At 35.5% G+C, this 24061-nt stretch overlaps 1 protein-coding gene across 1 annotated transcript in view; it reads left to right on the top strand.

Annotated features, from left to right (window-relative positions):
* The window catches only part of VWA8 (von Willebrand factor A domain containing 8), a 182055-nt gene that overhangs the window by 146509 nt on the left and 11485 nt on the right, over positions 1-24061 (top strand). Inside the window, exons 38-42 of the mRNA XM_017827812.1 lie at positions 11569-11677; positions 12413-12569; positions 15204-15312; positions 21059-21184; positions 23031-23189. Coding sequence (XP_017683301.1) covers positions 11569-11677; positions 12413-12569; positions 15204-15312; positions 21059-21184; positions 23031-23189 — 660 coding nt within the window. The remainder of the gene's footprint in view (positions 1-11568; positions 11678-12412; positions 12570-15203; positions 15313-21058; positions 21185-23030; positions 23190-24061) is intronic.

The following is a 24061-nucleotide window of genomic DNA, read 5'->3' as shown; positions in this document are numbered from 1 at the left end:
ATAAGGCATCTCTAATTCCTTGACTAAACCTATCATTCCCAATCATCTTGTAGCAGAAATTCACTTAAGGAAATTGTCAGTGTTCCACATATCACCCATCCACCCCAAAAAAACTGTCATTGATGCATATCACAAAACTGCTACAGGCTTAGCTAAGCTTATTATCCCTTCATGGTGATATTCTTAGACCAACATGAGACCTGTCTAGGTGGCTGGGAACCACTGTTTTGCAGAAACACACAGAATCTCTTTGACTCCTCCTGACTTTTTAGAGAAAAAAGAATTAGAGGGCTTTCAATATAAATATAATTTCAAAGAATTAGAAACAAATCTTCAACTAGGCTTCAGTTGGAACTATTGATATTCTCCTCCAGGGATGCCTTTTGGCTTTCGCAAACACATTAGCTCTCAGAAATAGGCTGGATATACATAAGCAATGAAACAGAGGAAAACAAACAGGTGTTCCACTTATAATCAGTAATTAGGCTCCCTTGGTATAATGTCGTGGCAATCTTCAAAACAGTCAACATTTGTTTTGTATTGTTGACATACTCAACAGAGTTCAAGCTGCTGAAGTCTTGTGGCTACAAAGTTAATTTATCAAAATATGGTATGTGTTTACATAAGTCTGCATTTATACAGGCAGGTCAGAAATTTTCATCATTTATGGAAATTTTAAACTCAAAATAACACTACAGTATTCTGAAATGACTGGAGTGAATTGGAGTGCCTAAAATCCAAAATCTAAACAAAATTCTGTATTTTCTAAAGCTACGAACTCCAGCCCAAAAATTGTTTAGCTTTTTCACTGTTTGATGTCCCTGAGCACACTGTTTCTTCATTATCAAATATCTGAAAAGAATTTGAAAGACAATTTCTTTTCAAAATCTTGCCCTAAAAGTTTCATGTCAATAGGCAGACACTGGTAAGTTTGTGTTACTTTTTTCATCAAAGGGTTATTGATAGAAATTAAATAGAAAAACACTGATTACATTCTGACATAGTTGGGATACTATTTTTCAATAAGCACTGTTTAACGGTATCTCTCATTTAGATGAAGTACAATGCTTAGATAAAAATAATTAAAAGATGCATAATTTTTCAATAGATGGTAAAGCATTTATCTGTGACTATTAGCAAAAACATTTATTTCTGTATTTCTTCCACTTAATGTTCTCCTGCTGTAGGCTGTTGTCTAAAATGTTTTATGCTATGTAAAGATTATACTCAGAATGTCAGAAGTCCTAGGACATACCCAAACCTGTTGAGTGCATAAAAATGTACTTGATCAAAGTTTGCAAAAGCTTTGTCACCTAGTTTATGATAATATGATAAGATAGATCTGAACTCAAAACTGAATTCACAGCATTCATGCAGACTGATTCAGTCTGTTGCAAGAGGTCCTAGAGGAGGATGGCTTGGGAGCACTTGGAATATTTGGGGTATGTTTCGGGCCTTGGCACTAAAAGGAGACATGAATGAAATGTATGTAAGACTAGGGAAGGCTTTAGATTAAGTTTTTTTGAGTGTTCATTTCTGACCATCTGCCCTGTGAAAGTGACTGAGAGAATAGTTTTCTGTCAAAAAGAATGTTTTAATCTGAAATAGTGATTCCTTTTCTCAGTAGTGCTAGACAGGTGTTCTTTTGGTGTCCCCTGTAACTAGTTAACATTTTACTGATACAGTGTTTCCACAAATAATCATTGTAAATAGCTAAATGGAGAAGTGAAAAAAAATTTCTTCATCCATCCACAAGTTCCCTTTAGACACCGCTAAACTTTAAAATATATAATTATGCAGCATCTGGGACCAGTAAGCATTGTCATTGCTTTCCAGAGAAGGGAACTGAAACTTAAGGAAGGCAGGTCACCTGTTCAAGTTCATGCTATATGTCTACACTGCAGTGTCAGTGGGATAAATGAATTATACACCCATATTAACATACTTTGTGTTGCCAAGTTAAATAGCTTGAAGGTCCTTGAATGCTGCAATCAGTATGAACATACCTTAAATTGGGGAAAATAAAAGCATATAAATGCAGCACAGCCACCTAAGGGAACAAATGTCAACTCTAGATTGCTCAAAGTTGAAACATGCTTGGCTGAGTAATGGCATATTTAGCAAAACTCAAGAATGCAGTAAATGGATATTTTTCTCAGATTTAAATGGCTGTCTTCATGGTCTTATAGCAGCACTCAAAAGTTATAACAAAACATGTAAATTATCCTTTGTCCTGTGAACTGCTAGAAGATATGAACATGTGGTTCATGTTAGTAATGTAGAAGAGCAATGTGTATGTGTTCATCACCAGTAGTCTTTTTTATGTTGTAACTGCTCAAATCACCCCTGATGCAAGGGCTTTTTGCTAAAACCAACATTTTCATGAGTTCAGCAGCCCTCAGTAGTAATTCCCAACATTTAGACTTTCTTCTGCAATCCATCAGTTAACCTTTGGATCTGATTAGGGCACAGGCAAATGCTTAGTAGCAATTATAGGATGCCAGGTCTATCATTAGAAATATATTTTTTAAATATGTTCTTTTCCTACCTATATTGCAGGTAAATCTTGTGTTGAACTGGAGTCAAAGCTGAGTACGTTTCTGAAGTAATCATAATGCCAAAAATGTCACATTTACTGTTGAAGTTAAAAGAAGCACAGTCACATTCAGTTAGGTGGGGGGGTGTACATATGTAGTTGTGCATGTATAAATACATATTCACACACAGGTATATGCATATGCACACGCACACGTTAATTTTTTCCCCAGTTTACGTACCTGGACATTGGCTCTCTTGAATTAGAATTACCTCAAGATCATCATAACCTGGAGATAGCCAGTCCCTCAGGGACTGTATTTCATAATAAGCAAGAATTGAAAGTTGATTTGGGTAATGATCATCTTATTCCCTTCCTTGAATAATCTCATTTGTATTTGTACAATTCCATTTGTTTTCCACGCAACTAATCGTGTAGGACTCTACATGAAGTATTTGCACCTTAAGTGAACTAATATTTTTGGTTTTATTGAATACATCCTTTTTTTTCTTTTGATTTTCTGAAGCTGTGCTTGGAAGTTCAGAGTAATTCAAGTTCACCTGATGAAATTTATTTTTTCAGGTTGGATGTTTATCTGTAGAATAATTGATTCAGGAGTTTCAGTGATCTCAACTTGTTTATATTTACTCCAGGATCTACTTTAATCTATACTGATAGTTTGGAATTTATTGGGGGTTTTTTAAAGTAACATTTTACTTTATAACATTTTCGCAGAAACCCAGCCTTTTCCTGATGTTAAGACTGAACTGGGCAAAGCTGCAGTTCTTGAATCAAGACAAAAGCATGACCTTTAGCAAGAGCAGCTGATCCTTCTCTCCACTACCACCTCCGTTCTCTGTTTTCTACTTTAGATCGAGCAGTTTTTCTGACCACATGAGGGCATCGGTGGGCTAATAACAGTGATTTCCCTCAGCCTTAAATACTGTCGCTGTTCTAAAATTCCACCAAAGTTATGACTCTTTCAACAGTTTTGCTGTTCAAGACAGAAGCTTAATGCCTGTATGAATTTTAAAAGCTACTTCTAAAAAGAAATGTTCACAGGAGTCAGGTGGTTCATGAAGCTTCATCAGTTTGTTTTGAACTCTTGCAAAGTTTTACGATAGATAGAAAATGAAAATGAAGCCAAATGAATGAAGAAAATGTATTAAAAGTTTTATACTGCAGTGCAACTAATGTTTTTTTTCATTTCAGGATACAATTTAAGAAATAGAATGTATTTCATACATTTTTATTGTCTTGTCCAAGACTGAATTGTTCTGTGGAAAAATTGCTTGTGGGCTCAGTTTTGTGCTGTTGATGTGAATAGAAATTATGCTATTAATTTTTAGTACATAGAAAAAAACTGTACATGGTGAACATAATAGTACAAGTGAACATGGTAGAAGCCATTAGATTTTTTTTTTGCCTGTTTATGCCTTTCTCTCACTAGTTTCTGTAAGTAGATTATAAAATGTTTTCTTTCTGTCTTAAGTAGAATCAGTTTTATAGTAGAGTGTAAAACCACCACAGAACAGGCAAATTAGCCTTTGATTTGCCTGATGTAGAACTTTTATATGCTCTTTGAGAATGTAATGCATATATTCATGTTGCTGATAAAGAAGGTGTTGGAGGAAAATATGTTCTTGTGATCTGTGAAATGCAGCTGAGGGTAATACTGAGGGTTTAAGGTTGGAGGAGGGGGGAGTAAAAGAAAACAATTATTTTTTTTCAGGGAAAAATCAGTCTTTTGCACATCTGCTGAAATACATTCTGCATTCCATGGAATACATTTCCTAATCCTTTGTGCCACTGTGGGATTGATTACTTAATGCCTTTTTCAGCTGGAGCATAGTCATGTTTTGTTTCAGCCAAAGTCAGTCTTTTTTCATAATAATGTATTAGAGTGATAACAGGTTTTTTCACTGATTTTGATGAAGAAATAACCACCTCCCAAATCACCTGTAAGATAAAAATCTAAGATGTTTTCACTTCTTTTCCTTCAGTGATCTTCTGATACATGCCAAATCTTTATCCAGGGCGATAATGAAGTAAGCAAGTTATTTAAAAAACATAGATATTTTAACTTTACAATGTTTCTAGTGGGTTTACATTCTTATAATTAATGTTTTTCAACAATTTAATGCCTTGTGTGGAAAGTAATCCATATTCTTCACTGACTATAAGCTGTCCTGTTTAATTTATTTTATATTAATGAAAAGGCAAAATAGCAGATTAATTCTTTCCTTCCACATCTCAGATATGTTAGGATAAGAGGAGATATCTTCTAATTTGAATCTTAGAAGGATTCTGTCCTTTACGATAAAAAGAGTAAATGAAGAATGGGATCCTGCCAGCCTAGATCCTGCCTACATCTGTCTACTTTTCAGGAGAGTCTAATCATGCAACTAATTAATCTAATGCACACCTCCTTAATTTACATTGAACTAAGCACCTGAATCATGTGAATTGTATTCTACCTCAAATCTTCATGCACACATTCTTTTTCCTATTTTCTTCTGATCAACAGTAAGAAGCACTCAATAATGCAGTATTATTATTAATACTAAAATAAGTGCATGTGAAAATAATGTTTGGATTCCTTAACATTTTCTTTTAAAGATTTTCCTACATAGATATTGTCTACAGCTGTAAATACTGCAGCTGTGACCCTGTTTGCTTGTATAATTTGTATGTATTTATTAGGTTGTGACACATGAAATCATGCTGGTTGCAGCTTTAGTAAATGTGTTCTATGTGGAATCATCCACTGAATGCTTAAAGGGCTTAGAAGAGAGGTTGGTTCCTTGTCACCAGATGCAACAAGGAGTAATTCCATTTATTTCTATTATGAAGATGTAAAAGCCTGTAAGGAATGCCCAGCTCTGCTTAAACATTCCCACTAAGAATGTTAAGGACAAGAAATATTTGATTTGGAGGAATGAAAATACAGTTCATTTTTTGAAGTAAAAGTTTAATCCCTTTACACCTGCACAATGCTAGCCTGGGAGCAGAGTACTTTTTTTTTTTTTTCCCCCCCCCCCTTTTTGTATCTAGAGTATTGAAATAACCATTGTGTTTTATGTAAGGGGATTAGATATGAGTTCATCTGGTCAGGGCCAGAGATAATTAAAACTAAGAGGTGAAAGGTCTGTTCCCTTGTACATGAGGCAGCATGCCCCCACTGGAAACTAGAGTTTCTTTGCCAGTCCTGAGGCAGAAACTTGCTTTTGTTGCTGTGAGCACCACAAAGGAGCTTTTCTGGCAAGCACTCCTAAATGGGAGGCACTGACACCTCCTGCACCCTTCAGGAATTTTAATGAAGTTAACCGCATCGGAATACGAAAGTAAGCTTCTATATTAAAAGGCCATCTACTCTCTAGCTAGTTTGCAGTGCTGAACAGAGGCCTGCCAATTACAGGGTAGGATGACAGGAATATCTACGACCAAAAAAATTATCTACATCCCAGTCACATTCCAGTCAGCATTAAGGATGAAGTCCTTCACATTTTACTGGAAGGTCTCACTTCTTGATTATTTTTCTATTCAAAGCTAGAAATATTTTCAAGCTCATCTGACTTCTGCTTACAAATTCTATAAGATAGTTCTTAACCTGTAACCATGAGTTCTCTTTCTGCCAGCAGTTAAGTCTAAGTACATATTCTGCTTAAAACATATTTTAGAGAGTCAGCTTTTTACACAACGGTAATGGAGGTATTGGACATCTAAGACAGTGAGAGCTGTTGATTAGATCTCCTGCATGGACCTTGCAGGAATAAAGAAAATTTCAACTGGGACAAGACAGGAGGAGGTGAAATTCCCTTTCCCTTTCCCTGTCTCCCCAGTAAAGATGATTTAGGGAATTTTAGTCTTTAGTTTGTTGTAACGGACTTGAAGAATAAGCTTATGTGTGGGCTTAAAATACATGGGGAAACATTGTGAATACTCTGAAACATGAATAAAAGATATACTGAAATGTTCATTTCAGTCGACTTTGCTAAGTGTCTTTCACTCATCAATACTATTATAAACATCTTAATAATAAAGCTATTAATATGCATTCAAACCAGATGTACTTTGAATAGTACTTGTTAAGATACAGAAATGCACAGTTTTGCTACTTGGGACTGCCTTTGGCGTGGTGAGGCTCCTTTTTAAAGATATTTTTTTGTTCTCAGTTTCATTGCAATGTAGGATGAAGATTACTGGATGCTAAAATATCATTAAGGTCACTTGTACAAATTCAGCTGAAGCTAAATTTTTATAATGCTTTTTGCCAGTTTTACTCACAGGGCCGCAGAGCTTTGTTTGCAATACATTAGAAGAAAATTAATTCTGAACTCAAAAGGGAAGTACTGTGTTGTGAAAATAACTCATGTTAGAATGAAATATGGGTATGTGTGGGGCATAAATAATTTGAATAATAGAGTACAGCATCTCTCTCCATAATTCCCACACTTCTGTTATGGGTTATTTTGTTATGGGTTAATGCAAGCCCTTTTCTTCCCATAGTTGTGACAGTGTCTTGTATGGGCAATGCACAGTGTATCTGGGTCAACTGTGTGATCGTCAACAAACTCAGCTTCTGTCTCTTACTTAGAGATTATAAAAGTATCAAAACTATGCCGGTGCTCCATTACTCTCAAGGGGTTAATGTTATTAAATTAGATTATTTCACATCAGAATTCAATAGAATTCAATCCCACGTTCACTTAAGTGGTATGAATGTGGTTCTAGATCCACTTCCAAACATAGCTAAGATTTGTTTAGTACACAATATACCGTAGTTTGTCTGACCAGCTGAAGTCTAGACAAAACTACCAGGCTTTGACTCATCTTCACAGTGACCACTATTACAGATTGGTAAACCTTTAGTAGGTGTTTGGCATAAATTTGACACAGATGTGAAACACCTGGTTTTACTATGTTGTTGAGTGCAGTAAATCATGTAACTGGATTCTTTGAGCCCCTTTATCTTTTTTACATTATGTATGAAGGATAATAAGATCAGTTAGTTTCCAAACTGAATGCATTTGTATCAGTTTATCTTACTTAGTTCGCTCTTAGAATCTTAATGTTGTCGGGGAAAAAAAAGCAGTGTAGCCATGTAAAACCATTCTGGCATACATTCATATATCTCAGAAGGAACTGACATAGAGCAAGTTGTTCAAATACTGTGTATCTCTCACTGAATGCAAAATGAGTGTTTAGTTCTATTCCTGCCTGGCTGACCTTGCTGTCAGGAATGAATGGATGTGTAAGAGGCACGACCAGAAAATTCAGTCAAAGCATTAACAAGTCTTGGTGTTTGTTGTTGTTTCTTCATTTTCTTCTTAAGCACTTCTTTCTTACCATTGCCCCTTCAGAAAAGCACATTCCTTTGGTATCTTTCTGACCTGCAGACCTTCATATTCCTCTTGCACAAAATTTTTGTTTGTTTGCGTCATTGACTTTGGAAGACCTACAGAGCCTCTGCCACAAAGTCCTTTTGAATGTACGCATTACTTACTGCTATAAGGGCCTGAGAGTATAGTATAGTCAAAGAAAATAGGAGAACAAAAATATTTTAAATCAGGGATGTTTACATCATCTAAACATCATTGATGTTTACTAAGAATTGTAACTCTTTAGAGAATAAAATAAGAATCATGTATCCCGGCAGAGGATGGCAGTTGTGCTTCTAATGTGATAAGGAAAGCCTGCACAAAGGGAATGGAAAAGTGCTTTCATGCTCTGATTGTGAATCATCAATATGTGCAAACAAGTTTAGATAACATACAATTGAAACATGTGTGCCATGAGTGTTTTGGAAATAGTGGTTATTTTGGAAATCAAAAGGAAGTTTCAGAAGGAAAAATTCACAGTTTTCCCAGTTATTCTACTCTGACCTGTGCCTCATAGCTGGAGCTCAAGGCTACTTGACTGAATTTGTCTGTTGTTTCACAAAGCCGTGATATGCACACCAGGCAGTGTGGAATCTGCACAGTGATGCAGTAATGAATAGTGCCTTTCAGTGCATGTATAGCTAAGAAGAGCACAGATTTCCTCAAGAAGAGATTCTTAGTCAAAACTCTCATTGAAAGAAACAATGGAAGTCTTGCGATAGATTCAAACGGAAAATATTCAGGAGAGAACAGGTCAACTTTTGAGCAAGGAAATTATGTATTTATATATTTGAAAAATATCCATCATAACAGTAAGAGAAAACTCTTTTTAGAAAGTCCAATCAGGCAACCATGGAAAAATTACAGTGGATTTTAGGTTTGTTTGAGCCATTTCTCTACTTTTAGTACTTGTTTTTCTTGTCTTCTTTCTCAAGCAAGACAAAATAGACTTTAGCTGCTGACTATACTTCAGTTTCTCAGGTTTATAATCCCTCCAGTTTTGGATCCTACCCCTTAAGTCTACCTTTCTAATGTCATGAATTCCTCCAGTTCTCAGAGGAGTGACTTACTTATGGCTCTTCCATCTCTTTATATTTGTCGCACTGAAGAATGTATCATTTTCCAGAAGTTTTTCTCTTCAGTTTTTTCTTCATGCTCTCTCTGATTTCATGTCAAGGCTCAGTGAGTTATTGTTTATTTATTTCTAAAATATATCTTCAATTCTAGTATAGATATTTGCTAGTCTAACTTTTTGTTTATAGAGGCACTTGCAGAGGAGAGAGAAGTTGTTTGTTGTTTGTTGTTTGTTGCCTTAAAACACATGGAATGGAAAGAAGAAAAGCCTGATAAGTCACTAAGGGAATTATCTAAGAGCTCAAAACAAAAACAGGAAAGTACATTCAGAAGATTTTCTTCAAAGGATTCTACAGTGTGCTAATGTAATGCCATTTCTAAGTATATTGTAAATAATTACCCCAGCAAACCAGTGCTAATAAAAATTGGTTGTTAAAGTATTAAGAGTTAGCAGAATTCTACCTTTTGTCTGCACAGATGAGACTTAAAAAATAATTAATGAAACTGCTGCAATGCACAGACATAACATTTACACATCTGCTGGTGGTGTTCCATTCTAGTGTCATTGAATTTACAATTATTTTATCCAGTAGGCTATTAACTATATATAAAAAAAAGGTATTCAAGAGGCCACATTCTTAAGCTATGATAGATTGTACCGCTTATTTCTTTTTTTCTCTCTCAAGAATATTTTTTCCAAGTTTTAACAGAAATGAAATGTTGGATGTACTGTCCTTTTAAGAACAGAAAGCCAATAATCATTATAAAATAAAATATTATCTATTAACCATATGCCATTTCAAATTTACAAATACCTGCTTTAATCAGATCAACACTGTTGTAAAATAGGTTTATATTAGAAACTTGTCTATTGCGTGTGTACTAGAAATACTATTTGTGAACAACTTACACGTGAGAAAGACACATGAGCAGTAAAGCTCTATTGTCTACAGAACTTTTAAGATTTAAACAATGCTTGTATTTCAAAATGTTTAGTGAAATTTTTCAATGGAAGAACTTGACAAAAATAGAATATGACATTTGCATCACTGGTTATGGTTATGTGTGTTTCACAGAGCTTCCTTTTGCAGAATAAAGAACCTTCTATGAAAAACCCAGAAGCATAAACATGTAAAATTTTTGCATGATTTTATTGTTTCACATTACAGAATAATATTTTGTTTTGATTCATGAGGCTGACATTACCATTTTGGTTTTATGAGTTTATTTTAAACTAAGTTCAGTGATTTTAGACCTGTGTTTCTGTTAGTTTTTAAATCTACCAGTTATAAAAAAAGAACGGTTTATTTTGGAGGAAATTTCTTAAACTTAAAAAGTATGTAACCCTAAGGGTAACGTGCTGTTGTGGTTAAGTGTCTCTCTTCCTATACAAATGTTAAATGAATGTAATTTATCAGATTAGATCTTGATTTTACACTCATGACTAATGGCTTACAGTGGATGTATTGTACATACCTCTTTGAATTGATATAAATTCTATAAATGGAAAGAAAATGATGTTTTGAATAGCTGCCAAGACAGAGTTGATAGAGAACATGTTTTCAGTTCAAAAACGTGTATAGAATTCATGTCAGCGTGGAGTTGAATCTGCAAGACAGTGAATTCGAGGATTAAACTGCACTACAGTGAAAACTCTGATAATGCCGGTGAACTTTTGAGAAGGCAGTAAATCATAGTTACTGGGACACAAATTCGTCGGAGAATTAAATGTACTATGGTAGATGAGAAGAAAGTTAATTTGTAGTGGTTAGAGACATTAATTTTCCATTTCAGTCATTAAGTTTCACTTTTAAAAAATGAAGTGAGATTAAATTATAGAAGATTCGTAACTGAAGGGCAGTTTACACATGAATCATTGATTCACTGCATGACTCAGAATTCGTAACGGGAAGGAGTATTTTTACCTTCAGTCACCCACTTACATCCATGCCCAGCCTAAAGTGACTCAACCCTGACCATCTGACAGCTGTTGGGTGTTCAGCTGTGCCACGAATCAATGGGGAAAGTGCTGTCAGCAGGCAGGTCTAGAAAACCCACCTCGGTAGACTTTTGTGGTCATGGCAGGGAAGGTAAGGGTTGCGTGAGCGTGTCATTTGAACGAATCCCAGAGAAGAGCACGTCATTTCTTTAGTCCCTTTAGTTCATGAAAGGAAGATCAATCTACCCATCAATAATGAACATGGAACTGCAACTGTGCATGAAATGTGTAAATGGATGTACGGTGCTATGGATATACAATACTCTGAGAAGTGTTTGAACTGCAGGTGATTCTGTCTACAGGGAGATTTTGAATTATATTGGGCAGTTATCAGGAAGTGCTTTTCTAGTGTGGATATGATCTAAATGCACTAAATGAGTGGTTCCGTCTTAAGTTGGGTGTGGGTCTAATGTGCCACTTGGGAGCCCTGTTTTTCTCTGCTGTATTCTGTTGTCCTCTTCAGGTGGAACATTGCTGTTCCTATAGCTCTTCAACACTCCTAGTATCATATTATTAGATTGTTAGAGTTCTTTCTTTGCTATAAGAGAGATTTACAGCTCTGTTTATCTATTTTACAGATAACCATTCAGAGGGAAAGTGGTTTGGATGTCAGTTCCCCTAAACATGGAAAAGTGGATCCAGACAACATGCCACATGTTGGTGGAAATATGTGGGCTGGTGGAACAGGTTTTTCATTGTTGTTTTTTTTAATGCATTATTGCCAGATATCTAAGGGAGATGCTGTGTGAGTCAAAAATGGTTTTATAAAACCATCCTCTGCCTAGAGCTATTTTATCCAATACAGGGTTACTTTATTGCTAGTGAAAATAAATACTTGCAGTGTCTAACTTAAACTGTATGTAGCAGATCTCTTCTTCAATTAGATTTTGTTTCTTTTCATTGGTCATACAGAGAACTAAAAAGCTTGCAGCCGCAGAAACTAGATTGAGCCATTTGCCATCCTTTTAGATGTCCCTGTAGCTGCAGCAATTTAGGTAGTGTAGGCAAGAAGTACACAGAAAGTGCATCCTAGTTCTAAAAGGGCATAAATAGTGATCACTAGATAAAGTGGTTCGGAAACAGTTTAAACCAACAAATTCTAGGGATGAATAGCTTTAAGGACCAGGAGCTTTGAGGAGATGTACAAGATTTATATGTTCTATGGTCCCCTTTATACAAGGTAGAAACCGTTATGAATCTGGTCACAAGGGACTATAAACATGAGTATTCCATGGGAGTTCTTCCTTGCCATGATAGCTGTTTGGCTTTGAAAATCTTTGGCAAAAAATATTTCTACTGGGGATTGTTGGCAGCATTTTTGGAACATCTGTAGATATGGCAATGGAAGCTTTAAAGAAAATGTGTTTTTATTTATTATCAAATGCATATTCTTAATGATTTTTTTTATCTCAACCATGTTAGGTGGGAGAGACACTGCTGGATTAGGTGGCAAAGGTGGGCCATATCGACTGGATGCAGGCCACAGGGTTTATCAAGTATCTCAGGCTGAAAAAGATGCTGTTCCTGAAGAGGTTAAGAGGGCTGCTCGAGAGATGGGTGAAAAGGCCTTTAAACAGAGGTAATGTGAAAATCTTTCTTTTCCTTTCCATTTCCCAGAAGAATTTGAAAAAGATGGCTAAAAAGAATTTTCTGTCTTAACTGCATTCTCATTTAACAGATCTTACCAGCACAGATTTAGCTGTTCTGGACAAGATGTATAGAATGTTTTGTTGAATTAAGCTACACTGTTAAAATGACTATGTGGTTTGGTAGAGTAAAACATAACTAGGTGGATAAGGAGAGTGATGTCAATATTTGTCTTTTTAAAAAGGGATAAACCATATGAAAATTTCTGTGAATTAAGATGAATCCAGATTGTATGTTGTTAGGAGTTTATCACCTAAGAAATGTCTTTCAAAATGGACCATTGCAAGCAAATTTCTTCTGTTTGAAAGGTCTCTAGCCAAAAGTTGAGATGATTTGAATAATTAAGCCTCAGCAGGCACTTTTACATGAACAACAGGTCTTCCCAGCATGGGTGTAATGTGTGATTACTAATCAACTATTTCCCAGCCTGTGCACTGGAGATTCAGATTTCTTCCACCAACTGAACGGTCTAGTCAACCTCTGGTACTTTTGCATTAAAAAAAGCATCCCCATTCTTCCAAATTGCTTCTCAGCTGCTTCATAATAGAAACAATTGATATGTATGGCCTTAGATAATGTACATCTCTTTTTGCATATGTCCATATGCACATGTGGCATCCTTTCATGAATTTCTACCTGCCTGTGTGGTCATTTAGCAAATTTGTGTTAGAGGAAATTCCTGGATACCACTACATGCTGTGGGAACAGTGCAGCTGTGTCCTGTAAAATCTGATTATCTGTACATGAGGTAACAATTTATGTCCTGCAAAAACCAAGTGAGCTGGCATGTACCAGCTGTAAATGCAGCCTATTACGAAACCACATTTGACTTGAATTATTGTTCTGTACCACCTGGATAGTTGTGGGAACTAACAGGTAAAAGTTAAGAATAGGGAGGAGGAGGTTGGGTCCTCAGGCTGATGAAAAAACGTAAAGGAAACTGCAGATTTCACTGTTTTGTTTATACAGGATTATGTGGAAGGGACAATTTTCATATGAAAATTATTGATTACTTTCCTGGCTAGGTAATATTTCTTGTCATAAACATTTTAAATTGCCCTATTTGACTAGAATGAAATTAGCAGCTACTCTTGAATAGAGGCAGTATTTTTCATGGTATTTTTCTGAACTAGCTTTTAGTGGGAATTAATGTATAGTTTAACAAAGTAAAACTGTGTGTGAGGTTCTTTTTGTTTGAAAAAAATGTTTTCTTCATAGATTTGAAGATGCTGAACTCAGATGGCAGGATCCATGAAATTAAGTGCATAGGCCTGAAAGTTCCCTTTTCCTGCCTCTAATGAATGTTGGCTATAATGACTGTACAAAATTTTAAATATAAAAAGACACTAAAGACACAAAAGACAACAAATCACTAAAGACAACAAAGATTTGATATTTGATTTTAATATTGTCATTGAAGGACTAGTCTAAACAGTAGTTTTCACATATACTTTATGTTCCAGGCAAGTAACTTGTGATGGTATTAAAAAACTTGTAATTAGAAATATAGTTAGCCTATACATACTTTACTATTCATTTATAGTTAATTTAAAAATCAATATTTTCAAAACACCGTGAGTGAAATTATGCTGTTATGAAGTGCTTGTTTGAAATGAGCTGGGCACAGATAGGCCAATATGTTTTTGCTCAGGACTGATACCAGCCACATGCTGGATGGTAGAGTAGCCAGATACACAACTGCTGCCTTGCTACATGTTGTTGGGTCATGGACAATATTGAACAGCACACAGTCCTAGCATATCCACCTCTCCCCTTGCTCTTTCTTCTCAGTTGGACCTCTGTAATAACATTCCAATTGTGAATTCCACCACTTTAGCAGGATCTGCTTAGCTACAATGCTAAGAAGAATGATACAGAACTTGAAATGAGCAAACTTATAGAAAAAGCATATATCTAGTTTCATGGTGCAGGTGTTGTGCTCTCTAGATAGGAAAGTGTTCAGTGACATGACTCATTTTCTGTATGGGAGAGTACATTTTTGTTAATGTTCATTTAAAACTTCTTTGTTTCAAGGTTTCTTCATTTTATGAAGCACAAAGATAACTATTCGAGACAGTTACTATTTGTAGGTTTTCAGGGACAGATTTTATAGTGTGTCTTTACTTAACTTTTGTGCTAAAGCAGGAATCAGGATATGTTTAAAATGCTCCGACAGTGAAGTAATGAATAGACACTCATGATCCTTTTAAGTACACATAGCAACACCTGAGCCAATAAAACCTTTTGAATTTGATCACTTTTCAGGACATCTGCTTTACTTCTCAAACTTTAAAGCTGATTAGGAGAAAGCAGAAGGATTTAATAAGGATTTAAAGAACTTTAATAAGTTTTGATGTGATTCAATCCCTGTAGACATTGGTGAACACCTGCCTTGTCAAAAAATCACAAAAGCAGCTGCTACTTCTTTAATTTGTCTCTTCTGTGTGCTTGTTGCCATCTGAATTTCCCTGTTATCAAGTACATAAACTTTCAGTTTACATAAATAAATGTAAGATATGCTTGTTTTCTAAGCTAAGTTTTCTTAGCTCCTTGTTCTTTGCTTTAGATTGAAAGAGATTCAGATGAGTGAATATGATGCATCAACTTACGAAAGGTTCTCCGGAGCAGTTCGACGCCAAGTTCAGTCACTCCGCATCATCTTAGACAATCTGCAGGTAATCTTAGATTCCCTAATTAAGGAACACAGTGAGGTCATTACATTAGGCCCCAAATACTATCCTGGCACTATTCTGTTACTGTGTGGTGATCATACCTTTGAGACTAAAAGCAGATTCAGGTTATAATCATGGTTGGGAAAAACAGTTTCATATTACTAATTTAAAAGAAGCTTATAAGTGGGTCCCAGTGCTCATCTCTACAAGTTACAGTATTCCTGTACCACAGCTTCCAGAGATTACTTATTCAGGAGCACAATTTTGTGAAAGAAAATACTACTGTACAGCATGAAAAGAATTTGTGAAGGTATGTAGAGCACAGCCTTTGTCTTTACCTCTTGTCCAAAAGACTTTTTTTTAGCTGAGAAGCGCAAATGCTAAAAGAGACACTCCACTCCAGTGCAAATTAAAAGAAACGCTCCACTCCAGTGTAAATTAAAAGAGACATCCACTCCAGGTCAGTGCTTTACTGCATATACTGCTGAAAACATGGATTTTTCTCAGGTTTGTTTTTGACTCTTGCTAATGAAAATAGGTATAGCCCAAATCTCCTAAGATCAAAACCACCAGGTTGCCTTTCTTTTGGTAATTGATGTGGTGTTTTTTCTGGGTTTTTTTGATACTAGTGTTCATATACAGGGTAAATAAAATTGTAAGTGCATTGTTTCTAGGAGGAATCTGCTAATCTTCAGTGAAAATTAAAGGAAAATTAATTTACTCCTTATAAGATATATTTGATTATAAGTATTTCTGTTGAAGACTACTAACCATTAGTGTATATATACCTTAGTTTATTAGTTAGTCACTGTGCTGTGTCTTCAGCAATAAAACTGACATATAGAAAGAAATTACTTTGTACAATAAACAGATTCCAAATGGGTCAAGAAACTCAATCCCCTGGTATTACAAGTAAGAAGGGTAACATTTCTTCGTCTTACTTATATCTTTAGGCCTTTGTAGCTACAACAACATTACTATCATTGCACATATACGCAGAGAACCAGTTTTATTAGCCCGTTTTGTTATGAATGTACCAATTCAGAGAACTCCTCACATAATGAACATTTAAGATGGACGTGAGTAGATGATGCATGCTCTTAATATGTGTCTCAGTACAGGACATAGACAGGTTTCTATTGGAAAAATTTGGATGTAAGTCTTAGGATTTTTCTACATCATTTGTATCTAGATTTTTTTTTTACCATGTTTCTAGCACACATACTATTGGAAGCATACTGTGAGTATGAAATGAATAAGTGAATCTTCAGTTTGAAGTCTTTTTTTAATCTGCCTTATCTATCCCTTGGAGCCAAAAGTGTTACATTCAGGGATCATGTTAATCATAATCAAAATATAACATACTTTAATATAAGGAGACCTATTCTCTTGCTTTGTTAGAAAGGTCATTTTAATATCAAGGCAAAATCTTATAAGCCTCAGTATTTTATGAGACTTTAGTAACTTCCTGCCAAAATCTGTAATAGCTAACCACAGAATTAGTAAACGGAATCTATGATGAAAGAAACAAATCACTGAATTTGAAAAGCTAGATCACAGAATAAGAGCAATAGTGAAAGCAGATTTTTAACTTTTTAAATTTTTATACAGATGTTGGTAGGGATTTTATTAGAAGATACAGTAGGAAAATTAAGATAACAGGAGTTACTTAGTTGCAAAGTGCCTTCTGTTAATAGGAAAGCTGAGTCCAAGCAAATTTCATGTGATCTTTTTGAGAGGGAAAAAATTTATTTGGGTTCTTCAGCATTGTAATTCATTCAGCCCTAATGAAGAACTGTGCCTCTTTTTTTCTGGCTAGCCCCATGTACACCACAGGTTCTCAGCTAGAATGGTGTTCTTTCTGTTACCAGTCAGACATTCCTCATATCTCAAATAAGAAGCCAATGGCACAGTCCATTCCAGTAAACTTTGCAGCTCAGATGTCTATGTGCTTTTATGAAAATCCCAAATTACCTTCTCAGTAGAGAACACACTTGGCTTTTTAAAAATTTTTGAGTTTACTTTGTTTCAAACTCAGTCTGTTTACATAATAGAAATAAGGTGCCCATGTTTATTTAACCTGGATTTTCTTTTAAAGATATGCCTTTTTATTGTTGGTTTTGTGGGTTTGTTTAAAATGTTCTTTTGGTTAAATTTTACCTCCCAGAATTGAGAGTCTGAGATTCAGGTCCAGTTGTCGATAGCTCACCAAAAGTTAGTAGTAGCAGAAGAGATGTTTGGAATAGACTGATCCTTGAAAGTGATACATAAATATAGTCTGAGAATGTAATTTCATTGTTCATTTTATTTTTTATAACTCACTGATCTCTATCAGATCTTTGAACAACATTAACAAAACTTTACGGGTTTTTGTTTATCTTCTGTAGAAGTAGCAAAGCCAGAAGTCCAGGAAATTTGGTCACTGATGAGCCTTCCTCTCTCTCCTAAAGCTTGTCTGTCTGACCTACAGATTCAAAAGGTTATGGTCAGTCAGTAACTCAGAAAGGCCTTCTTACATTTTAGGTGACTTGCTTTCCAGGAAGTACTTCTCTCTTAATTGATTATTACAGAAGGAATCAGAGGTAACTGTCCCTTCAGCTTCTGAGCTTCATGTAGGTCCCCACACTGGAACAGAGCCTACTGGGCTCTGTCTGATTTAGACCATGTGGGAACTATCTGGTCATAGCAGCAAGAATAAAATAGTGGCAGTCCTAGAATAAACATGACTCAGAGAACTGAAAATGTGAAAAACCCTGTGTCCTGTCAGTAGCAGTTTTGTGATTTCAACAGCTAAGGGAACATTTGTGTCACGTTCTCCCAGAAACAAATGCAGACCACAACTGGCAGTGTTTCATACCATCCCATATCATTACGAGTTACATATTTAGATGTGATCACTTCACATACACATCTTCTTCTGTGACATTTACAGACATCACAGTTGTAATTTACAGGGTTTTTTGTAAATATGCCTGTGAAAAGAATATGCTTCCAGTGAAAAGAATTACTGCAGTGGTGCATTGTGATCGGCCACTCCCATGCTGATAAGATATGGTATCTAGCACATTTTTCTAATTTCAAAAGCAACACAATGAATATATTTTTTCATCTATATGGCTGCAGCATATTGAAATAGTAATGTTTTGTATGCTCTTTCTTGTCAAATATCAAAGGAAGATATATATGTATTAGTTCTAGTTTTCTCTTAAAATTGTAAGTGCTTTTAAATTTTTATTGGTATTAAACATGTGAAAATTACATATTAAAAATCCTTTGTAGCTTCTTTGTTATATGCAATATTTGCGCATTTTATAACACACATGCTTAAGAGAATTTTTTTTCAGCTTTTATAAGAGGAAATAAACTCTTAGGAATTCTAAGAATTCCTAGGAGGAATTCTGCATGGAAGAGGCAGGTGCTAAGTAGCCTAAATAATTTTAGCATTATTTTGGAAAGAGGTTAGATCAGATTTTGTCAGCATTCTTTCCTATTTTAGGAGACAATGTCAACTCTGTGTTCCTCCAATAAAATTTCAGCTCAAATACTGGCTTTTGTTGCATAAGCTTCAAAAGGTATTAAACTGCTTTTAACTTTCTCCATAGTAAAAAGCCTTCTCACACTGCTGTTCCTTGAACATCAAATAGCCACAAAGGTAAAGCATTGGCAGTGAAAAGAATAGTGAAACTAGTTGAGAATTTATTTGCTCAATGATGCTGAATCTTTATAATCTTCTGTTGTTTGTTCCTCCTGCCTACTGAAAGGAGGCTGATAACAAAAATTTGACAAAACACCAGTGCTAAGGAAATGTTAAGGATCTACCTCTGTTCCAGTACTTAGAGTGGTTAAGATGACTAAGAACAAAGTCATCTCAGCTGCATCACCCTGGAAGGTGCATGATTCATTTTAAAAAGGCTTTGCTTACTCAGCAGCATGTTGTCTCCAGGAGCACTTTTTTAGTGGTTAGCTGGAGTGTTGAAATTTGCCACTGGCTTTTTCACAGCAGGAAACCTCCCTACAGTGAAACATTTTGGTGGGAGATGTAGAAGTCACCAGGAGTTTGCGAGTGTCTCTTTGTGATATTACACAACTCTGAAGGCAACAAAGGAATCAATCCTATGGAAGAAGGAACTTCAACTTTCATCCCAAGCATATTTAATGATAGTGGAAACTACTAGTTGGTGGTACAAACAAACTCATGGATGCCCTACGGCCAAAGCTAGTTAAAGTGAGGTTGACTGTAGCATCATGGAAGTGTATCAGAGAACACAACTGACTGAATTCATAACCTAAGAAATGCTTTCCACTTTCCCCTTCAGTGATTTCCATGTATCAGCATTGTTTTTGCCTCCCATCAGGAAGCATTTGTAAAGCTTTTGACACTACCTAATTAAAAAAACTGTATTTTTCATAGCTATGTAAATTCTCTACTATAAAATTAATTAATCAAAACATTTTTCTGTGGTTTTGTAGTCTTTCTGCCCACTTATTTCACAGGCAAGTAGTCAATTACTCTTGAGTAATTACAGACAATAGACTGTAGTCCAGAACACCTTCATCTTACACCAATTACACACCAAAACAAAAACCTCATAAATTTTAACCCAAAATCGAAGATTCTCTGAGCCTTAAGAAGGCATTATCTGCCTGCTCAGAGCATACATAACTCAGATTTATCCTTTCAAATCCCAGGCCTGCAGTTCACTGAGGATTTGTCATATATGACTAACTGTTCAACAGAGAGCAATTGCTTTTCATTCCTGAAAACCAATGTTTAAGGCAGTTTGTGTCCTGCTGGATATTTAATTTTCCTCCAATTGGTAACCAACAATTTGCTGAGAGGGCAAAAGCATTATATGTGTGTAAATTCAAAATTGTCTTTCCTTGCAGAATCAGCAACGATGTGCATCCTTACTAAGGTGAACAATTTCAACGTGTAGATCTGAACAGAAATTAAATAAATGATGAAACCTGTATATACAGACTTTACTGTCTTTAGATGGAAATTACATATTATGAACCATGATGAAGCTATCCTTTGAAAACATTCTTAAATATGTTCCTTATAACATTGAGTCTTCAGTATGCATTGCATGCTCTGTGGATAGGAGTACCCTGAATATTTGAGTTCCTGGATTGTAATGCAAGTTCATCAAGTCAGGCTGTAGATAACTAGTGTCCCTTTAACTAAAACAAAAGAAGTATTTAATGGACTGTCTTTTGAGTACCATGATTTTAAAAGTAGGGTTTTTTAAATATATAACTGTTTAAATATATATACTGTTTTAAAAGAAAGCATTTACCATTGCCTAACGTGAATACTGCTTAGTTTTGTATTTAAGTTACCCAATGACTTTTTCTTGTGCTGCTTGGATTGAGAATACATAACAAATGGTCAGTTATGTGTGTCCCTCTGGTTGTATGTATTTCTGAACAGGCTTGCTACACAAATTTTAGCATATTTGCAAGAAGAAAGGTTAATATTTCTGCCGTCCACAGTTAAACTCCCATATATGAAACAACTTTAAAAAGACAAAGTTACAGAGGGAACGTGTTCTTTGTCAGTGTTAATTTTTCCTTCAGAGAAGAACAACAGGACAGCTATGAACATGTGTTTGGATTTCTTTGACTTATACCAAAACTATCACATTGTTACAAAGAAAATTAATGCATGTGCGATCTGCAGTAGGTCTTAAATTGTCTGACATACACTCACGTCACTGAGTGAAGTAAGACTTCTTTTCTGTTGTAGGCCAAGGGTAAGGAAAGACAATGGCTGAGACACCAAGCTGTTGGAGAGCTAGATGATGCCAAAATCATTGATGGGCTGACAGGAGAAAAAGCCATATATAAACGACGGGGAGAACTTGAGCCACAAGTAAGTATCCAACAAGAAACAGGGAAAGGTGGAGAAGAGCTTAACCAGTTTGCTGGTTTCATAGTGGCTATACAGTATCTGTGTTTGAGTTTGAGTGAGCTATAGGGATGAGAAACTCAGAAGAATCATCTCTGGCTTGGGATGTCCCTGATACAGAGGCAACCACAGGATGGAAAATTTGCTTTACCTCTTCTTATAGTCTTACATGCAGATTTCCTGTTGGCCACCCTCAGAGAGAGAACACTGATCTAGGCAGTGCTTAGTTTTGATCCAGTGAAACAGTTTTTATGTTCTTATTTTGTATTTTAATGACCATAAGGCAGTTAGCAGAAAACATTTATTTTGTTAGTTTTTACCAAAAAAAAGGAAGATATTTTCTCACTAATTTAATTTTTGTTAACAAATATGCTGATACTCTAGAAATTACAAAAAAAAAAGAGTGGTTTGCAAATGTCTTTTCCTTATTCCATGGTGTGCAAATAATTTCAACTTCTGCAGATATTTGGATTTACAATAATAAAAATTATGATGGAAAAAAAATATGAGGAAAAGCCATTAAGATATGACAAAGTTGATTGTCCAATGGATTAATTCAACCATTCCTTAGAAGGCATTATGATTAAACCTATGTGAGTCAGGAACAGAGAAACCACTTGAATCAGACCAACAAAAACTGGCCAAAACTTGTGGGGCTAGTACATAATATTTAACACTAATACTTAATGACAGATTGCAGTTTTTAACCACACAAAGAATTTTTTTTTTTAAATAGCTGAGTACAGCGTCTTTTTGCATATCAGCTACCCGCATTTGATGAATCCCTGGTATTATTTTTTATGCTGTTTGGTCCTGTTGTCTATTGCTTTGAACAATTTACAGGACTTGGCACTGCCTGTGTGAAAGATCAATAAGGGAAAAGTGACTGAAGCCTCAGTTCTCATTTGTTTCAAAATGTGTTTAGTCTATGTATCAGTTTTAAGGCTTTGTAAAAATAATTCAATAAGGCAAAAAAACCAGATGCCTTAAGTTTGTGCATAAAAACCAAAATAAATGTTTGATTTAATGGTCTCTCTTTCCTTATGGTTTTTGAGGGCAGGGATGCCACAGCCTATGAAAAGAATAATTAAAAGAATAAAGCACACAAATACTTTACAGATAAAAGAAAAATTTTAGTTATTTGTTTATAATGTGACTGGGTGTTTTGCTAGATCATCTTCAATAGCCTCATACTTGAATCCAGACACATCTCATTGCATGCTAAATAAAACACCTACCTTAAATGTACTGTGCCAAAAATCGTTAAAACAGATGGGATTTGTTTTCAGGAAAAAATAATGGTTTCACTGTTAGAATAAAGAAGAAACTAGTAGTTAATCAGAACAAGATTTCAAACATTTTTGGAATGTTATTAACCTCAGCAGACAAGTTTTTACAGTCTTATACGAATCCCTGTTAGTACTGTAAGCCAAGGAAAAGCATTTCCATTATGGGCCTTGGCAGAAAGAGCAAATTTGAGAGTCTCTTATGCTGAAATAAAATGTGAAGAATCAAAGCTGAAATAGAAAAAGTATTTTCCTGACAAATGTGTGGAATTTTTTGAGGTATTTTGTTTCCAGTCATTGAAGGTGAAGGGAAAGAATGAGCTAAGGTATCTGTCAAGGAACTGGTTTGAAATAAAAACAAAGTTAAAATCTTTTTTTTTTTTACAAAAAAAAAGAGCATTTGCTGAATACAATTTTCTAGCTTCACAAAGCGCATTGGGTTCACTTTCTAAGATGTTTTGTTATTACTGATGTTTAGCTTTCCCATTGATATTGGGGTTAATTCTGTTGTGTTTCCCTGTCAGCCTGGGAGCCCTCAGCAAAAACCCAAACGCCTGCGCCTGGTGGTGGATGTTTCTGGCAGCATGTACCGCTTCAATGGGGTGGATGGACGGCTGGAACGCTCCATGGAGGCTGTCTGCATGGTCATGGAAGCTTTTGAGAATTATGAGCACAAATTCAAGGTAATTGCAGCTGGGCTAGGAGCTCTGTGGTTATTGCACAGGCTGTGTAGAGCAGTGGAAAAAATGTTTCAGCAGTCAGTCTAGCCAAAGAGCATTATTCATTCCCACAAGGAAATAAAGACAATAATCTATTTCTAGCAACCTGAAAAATAATACTAGTGAAAGGATAAGAAACATTACACTTTTCAGTAGGGGAGGATTCAATCTAAGACTTTAAGATTTCAATTTAGTGAGATTTGCTCCTTTTTTCTGTTTTTATCTGTTTCTTTGAGCAGAAATGCCTAAGCCTACAGAACACAAGTGAATATAAGCTTCAGGACATGCAAAGATGCTCTGCCCTTCTATCTGCCCAGAGTGCACACAGCAGTACTTTATCATGGGAAAAGACCAAACTTCTTTGTCCTTATTTGTGTTCTCTTCCAGTTATCTGAAAGCAAGAAAATAATTTCTTGTACTGAAAGATATTGGTTCCAAATGTTATTTAATTGTAGCCTGCAAAGGAAATGTAAATAAATTTAATACCCTTTTTGCATCAATAAACCTAAACAAGGTTAAGAGCATGTTTCTTTAACCATAAAGAAAACAGTAATGGCCAGTCTCAAGTTAGTTCTGAACAGATTCAGTGTTTAATGGAAGAACAGAGATGCCCAATACCTTTACTGAAGAGTATCTCAAACATAAGAATTATAATGCATCTAAAGCAAATGTAAAATCTCCTGAACAAAATTAATAGTCTAGATCAATTCAGCGAGGTCCACTTCACGTTGTTCCACCAACAACATAATCCTTCAGGTTTCTGCTCTTCCATGGAATCTCCTATACAAAATCAGGCCATATGGAGGCAAGAATGTCTTCTTAAGTACAATCACTCA

Source organism: Lepidothrix coronata, unplaced genomic scaffold, assembly GCF_001604755.1.
Source record: "Lepidothrix coronata isolate B3197 unplaced genomic scaffold, Lepidothrix_coronata-1.0 Scaffold143, whole genome shotgun sequence".
In the NCBI taxonomy this organism is placed as follows: domain Eukaryota; kingdom Metazoa; phylum Chordata; class Aves; order Passeriformes; family Pipridae; genus Lepidothrix; species Lepidothrix coronata.
The sequence above is the reverse complement of the archived record's forward strand: the minus strand, read 5'-3'. Positions and strand labels throughout refer to the sequence as shown.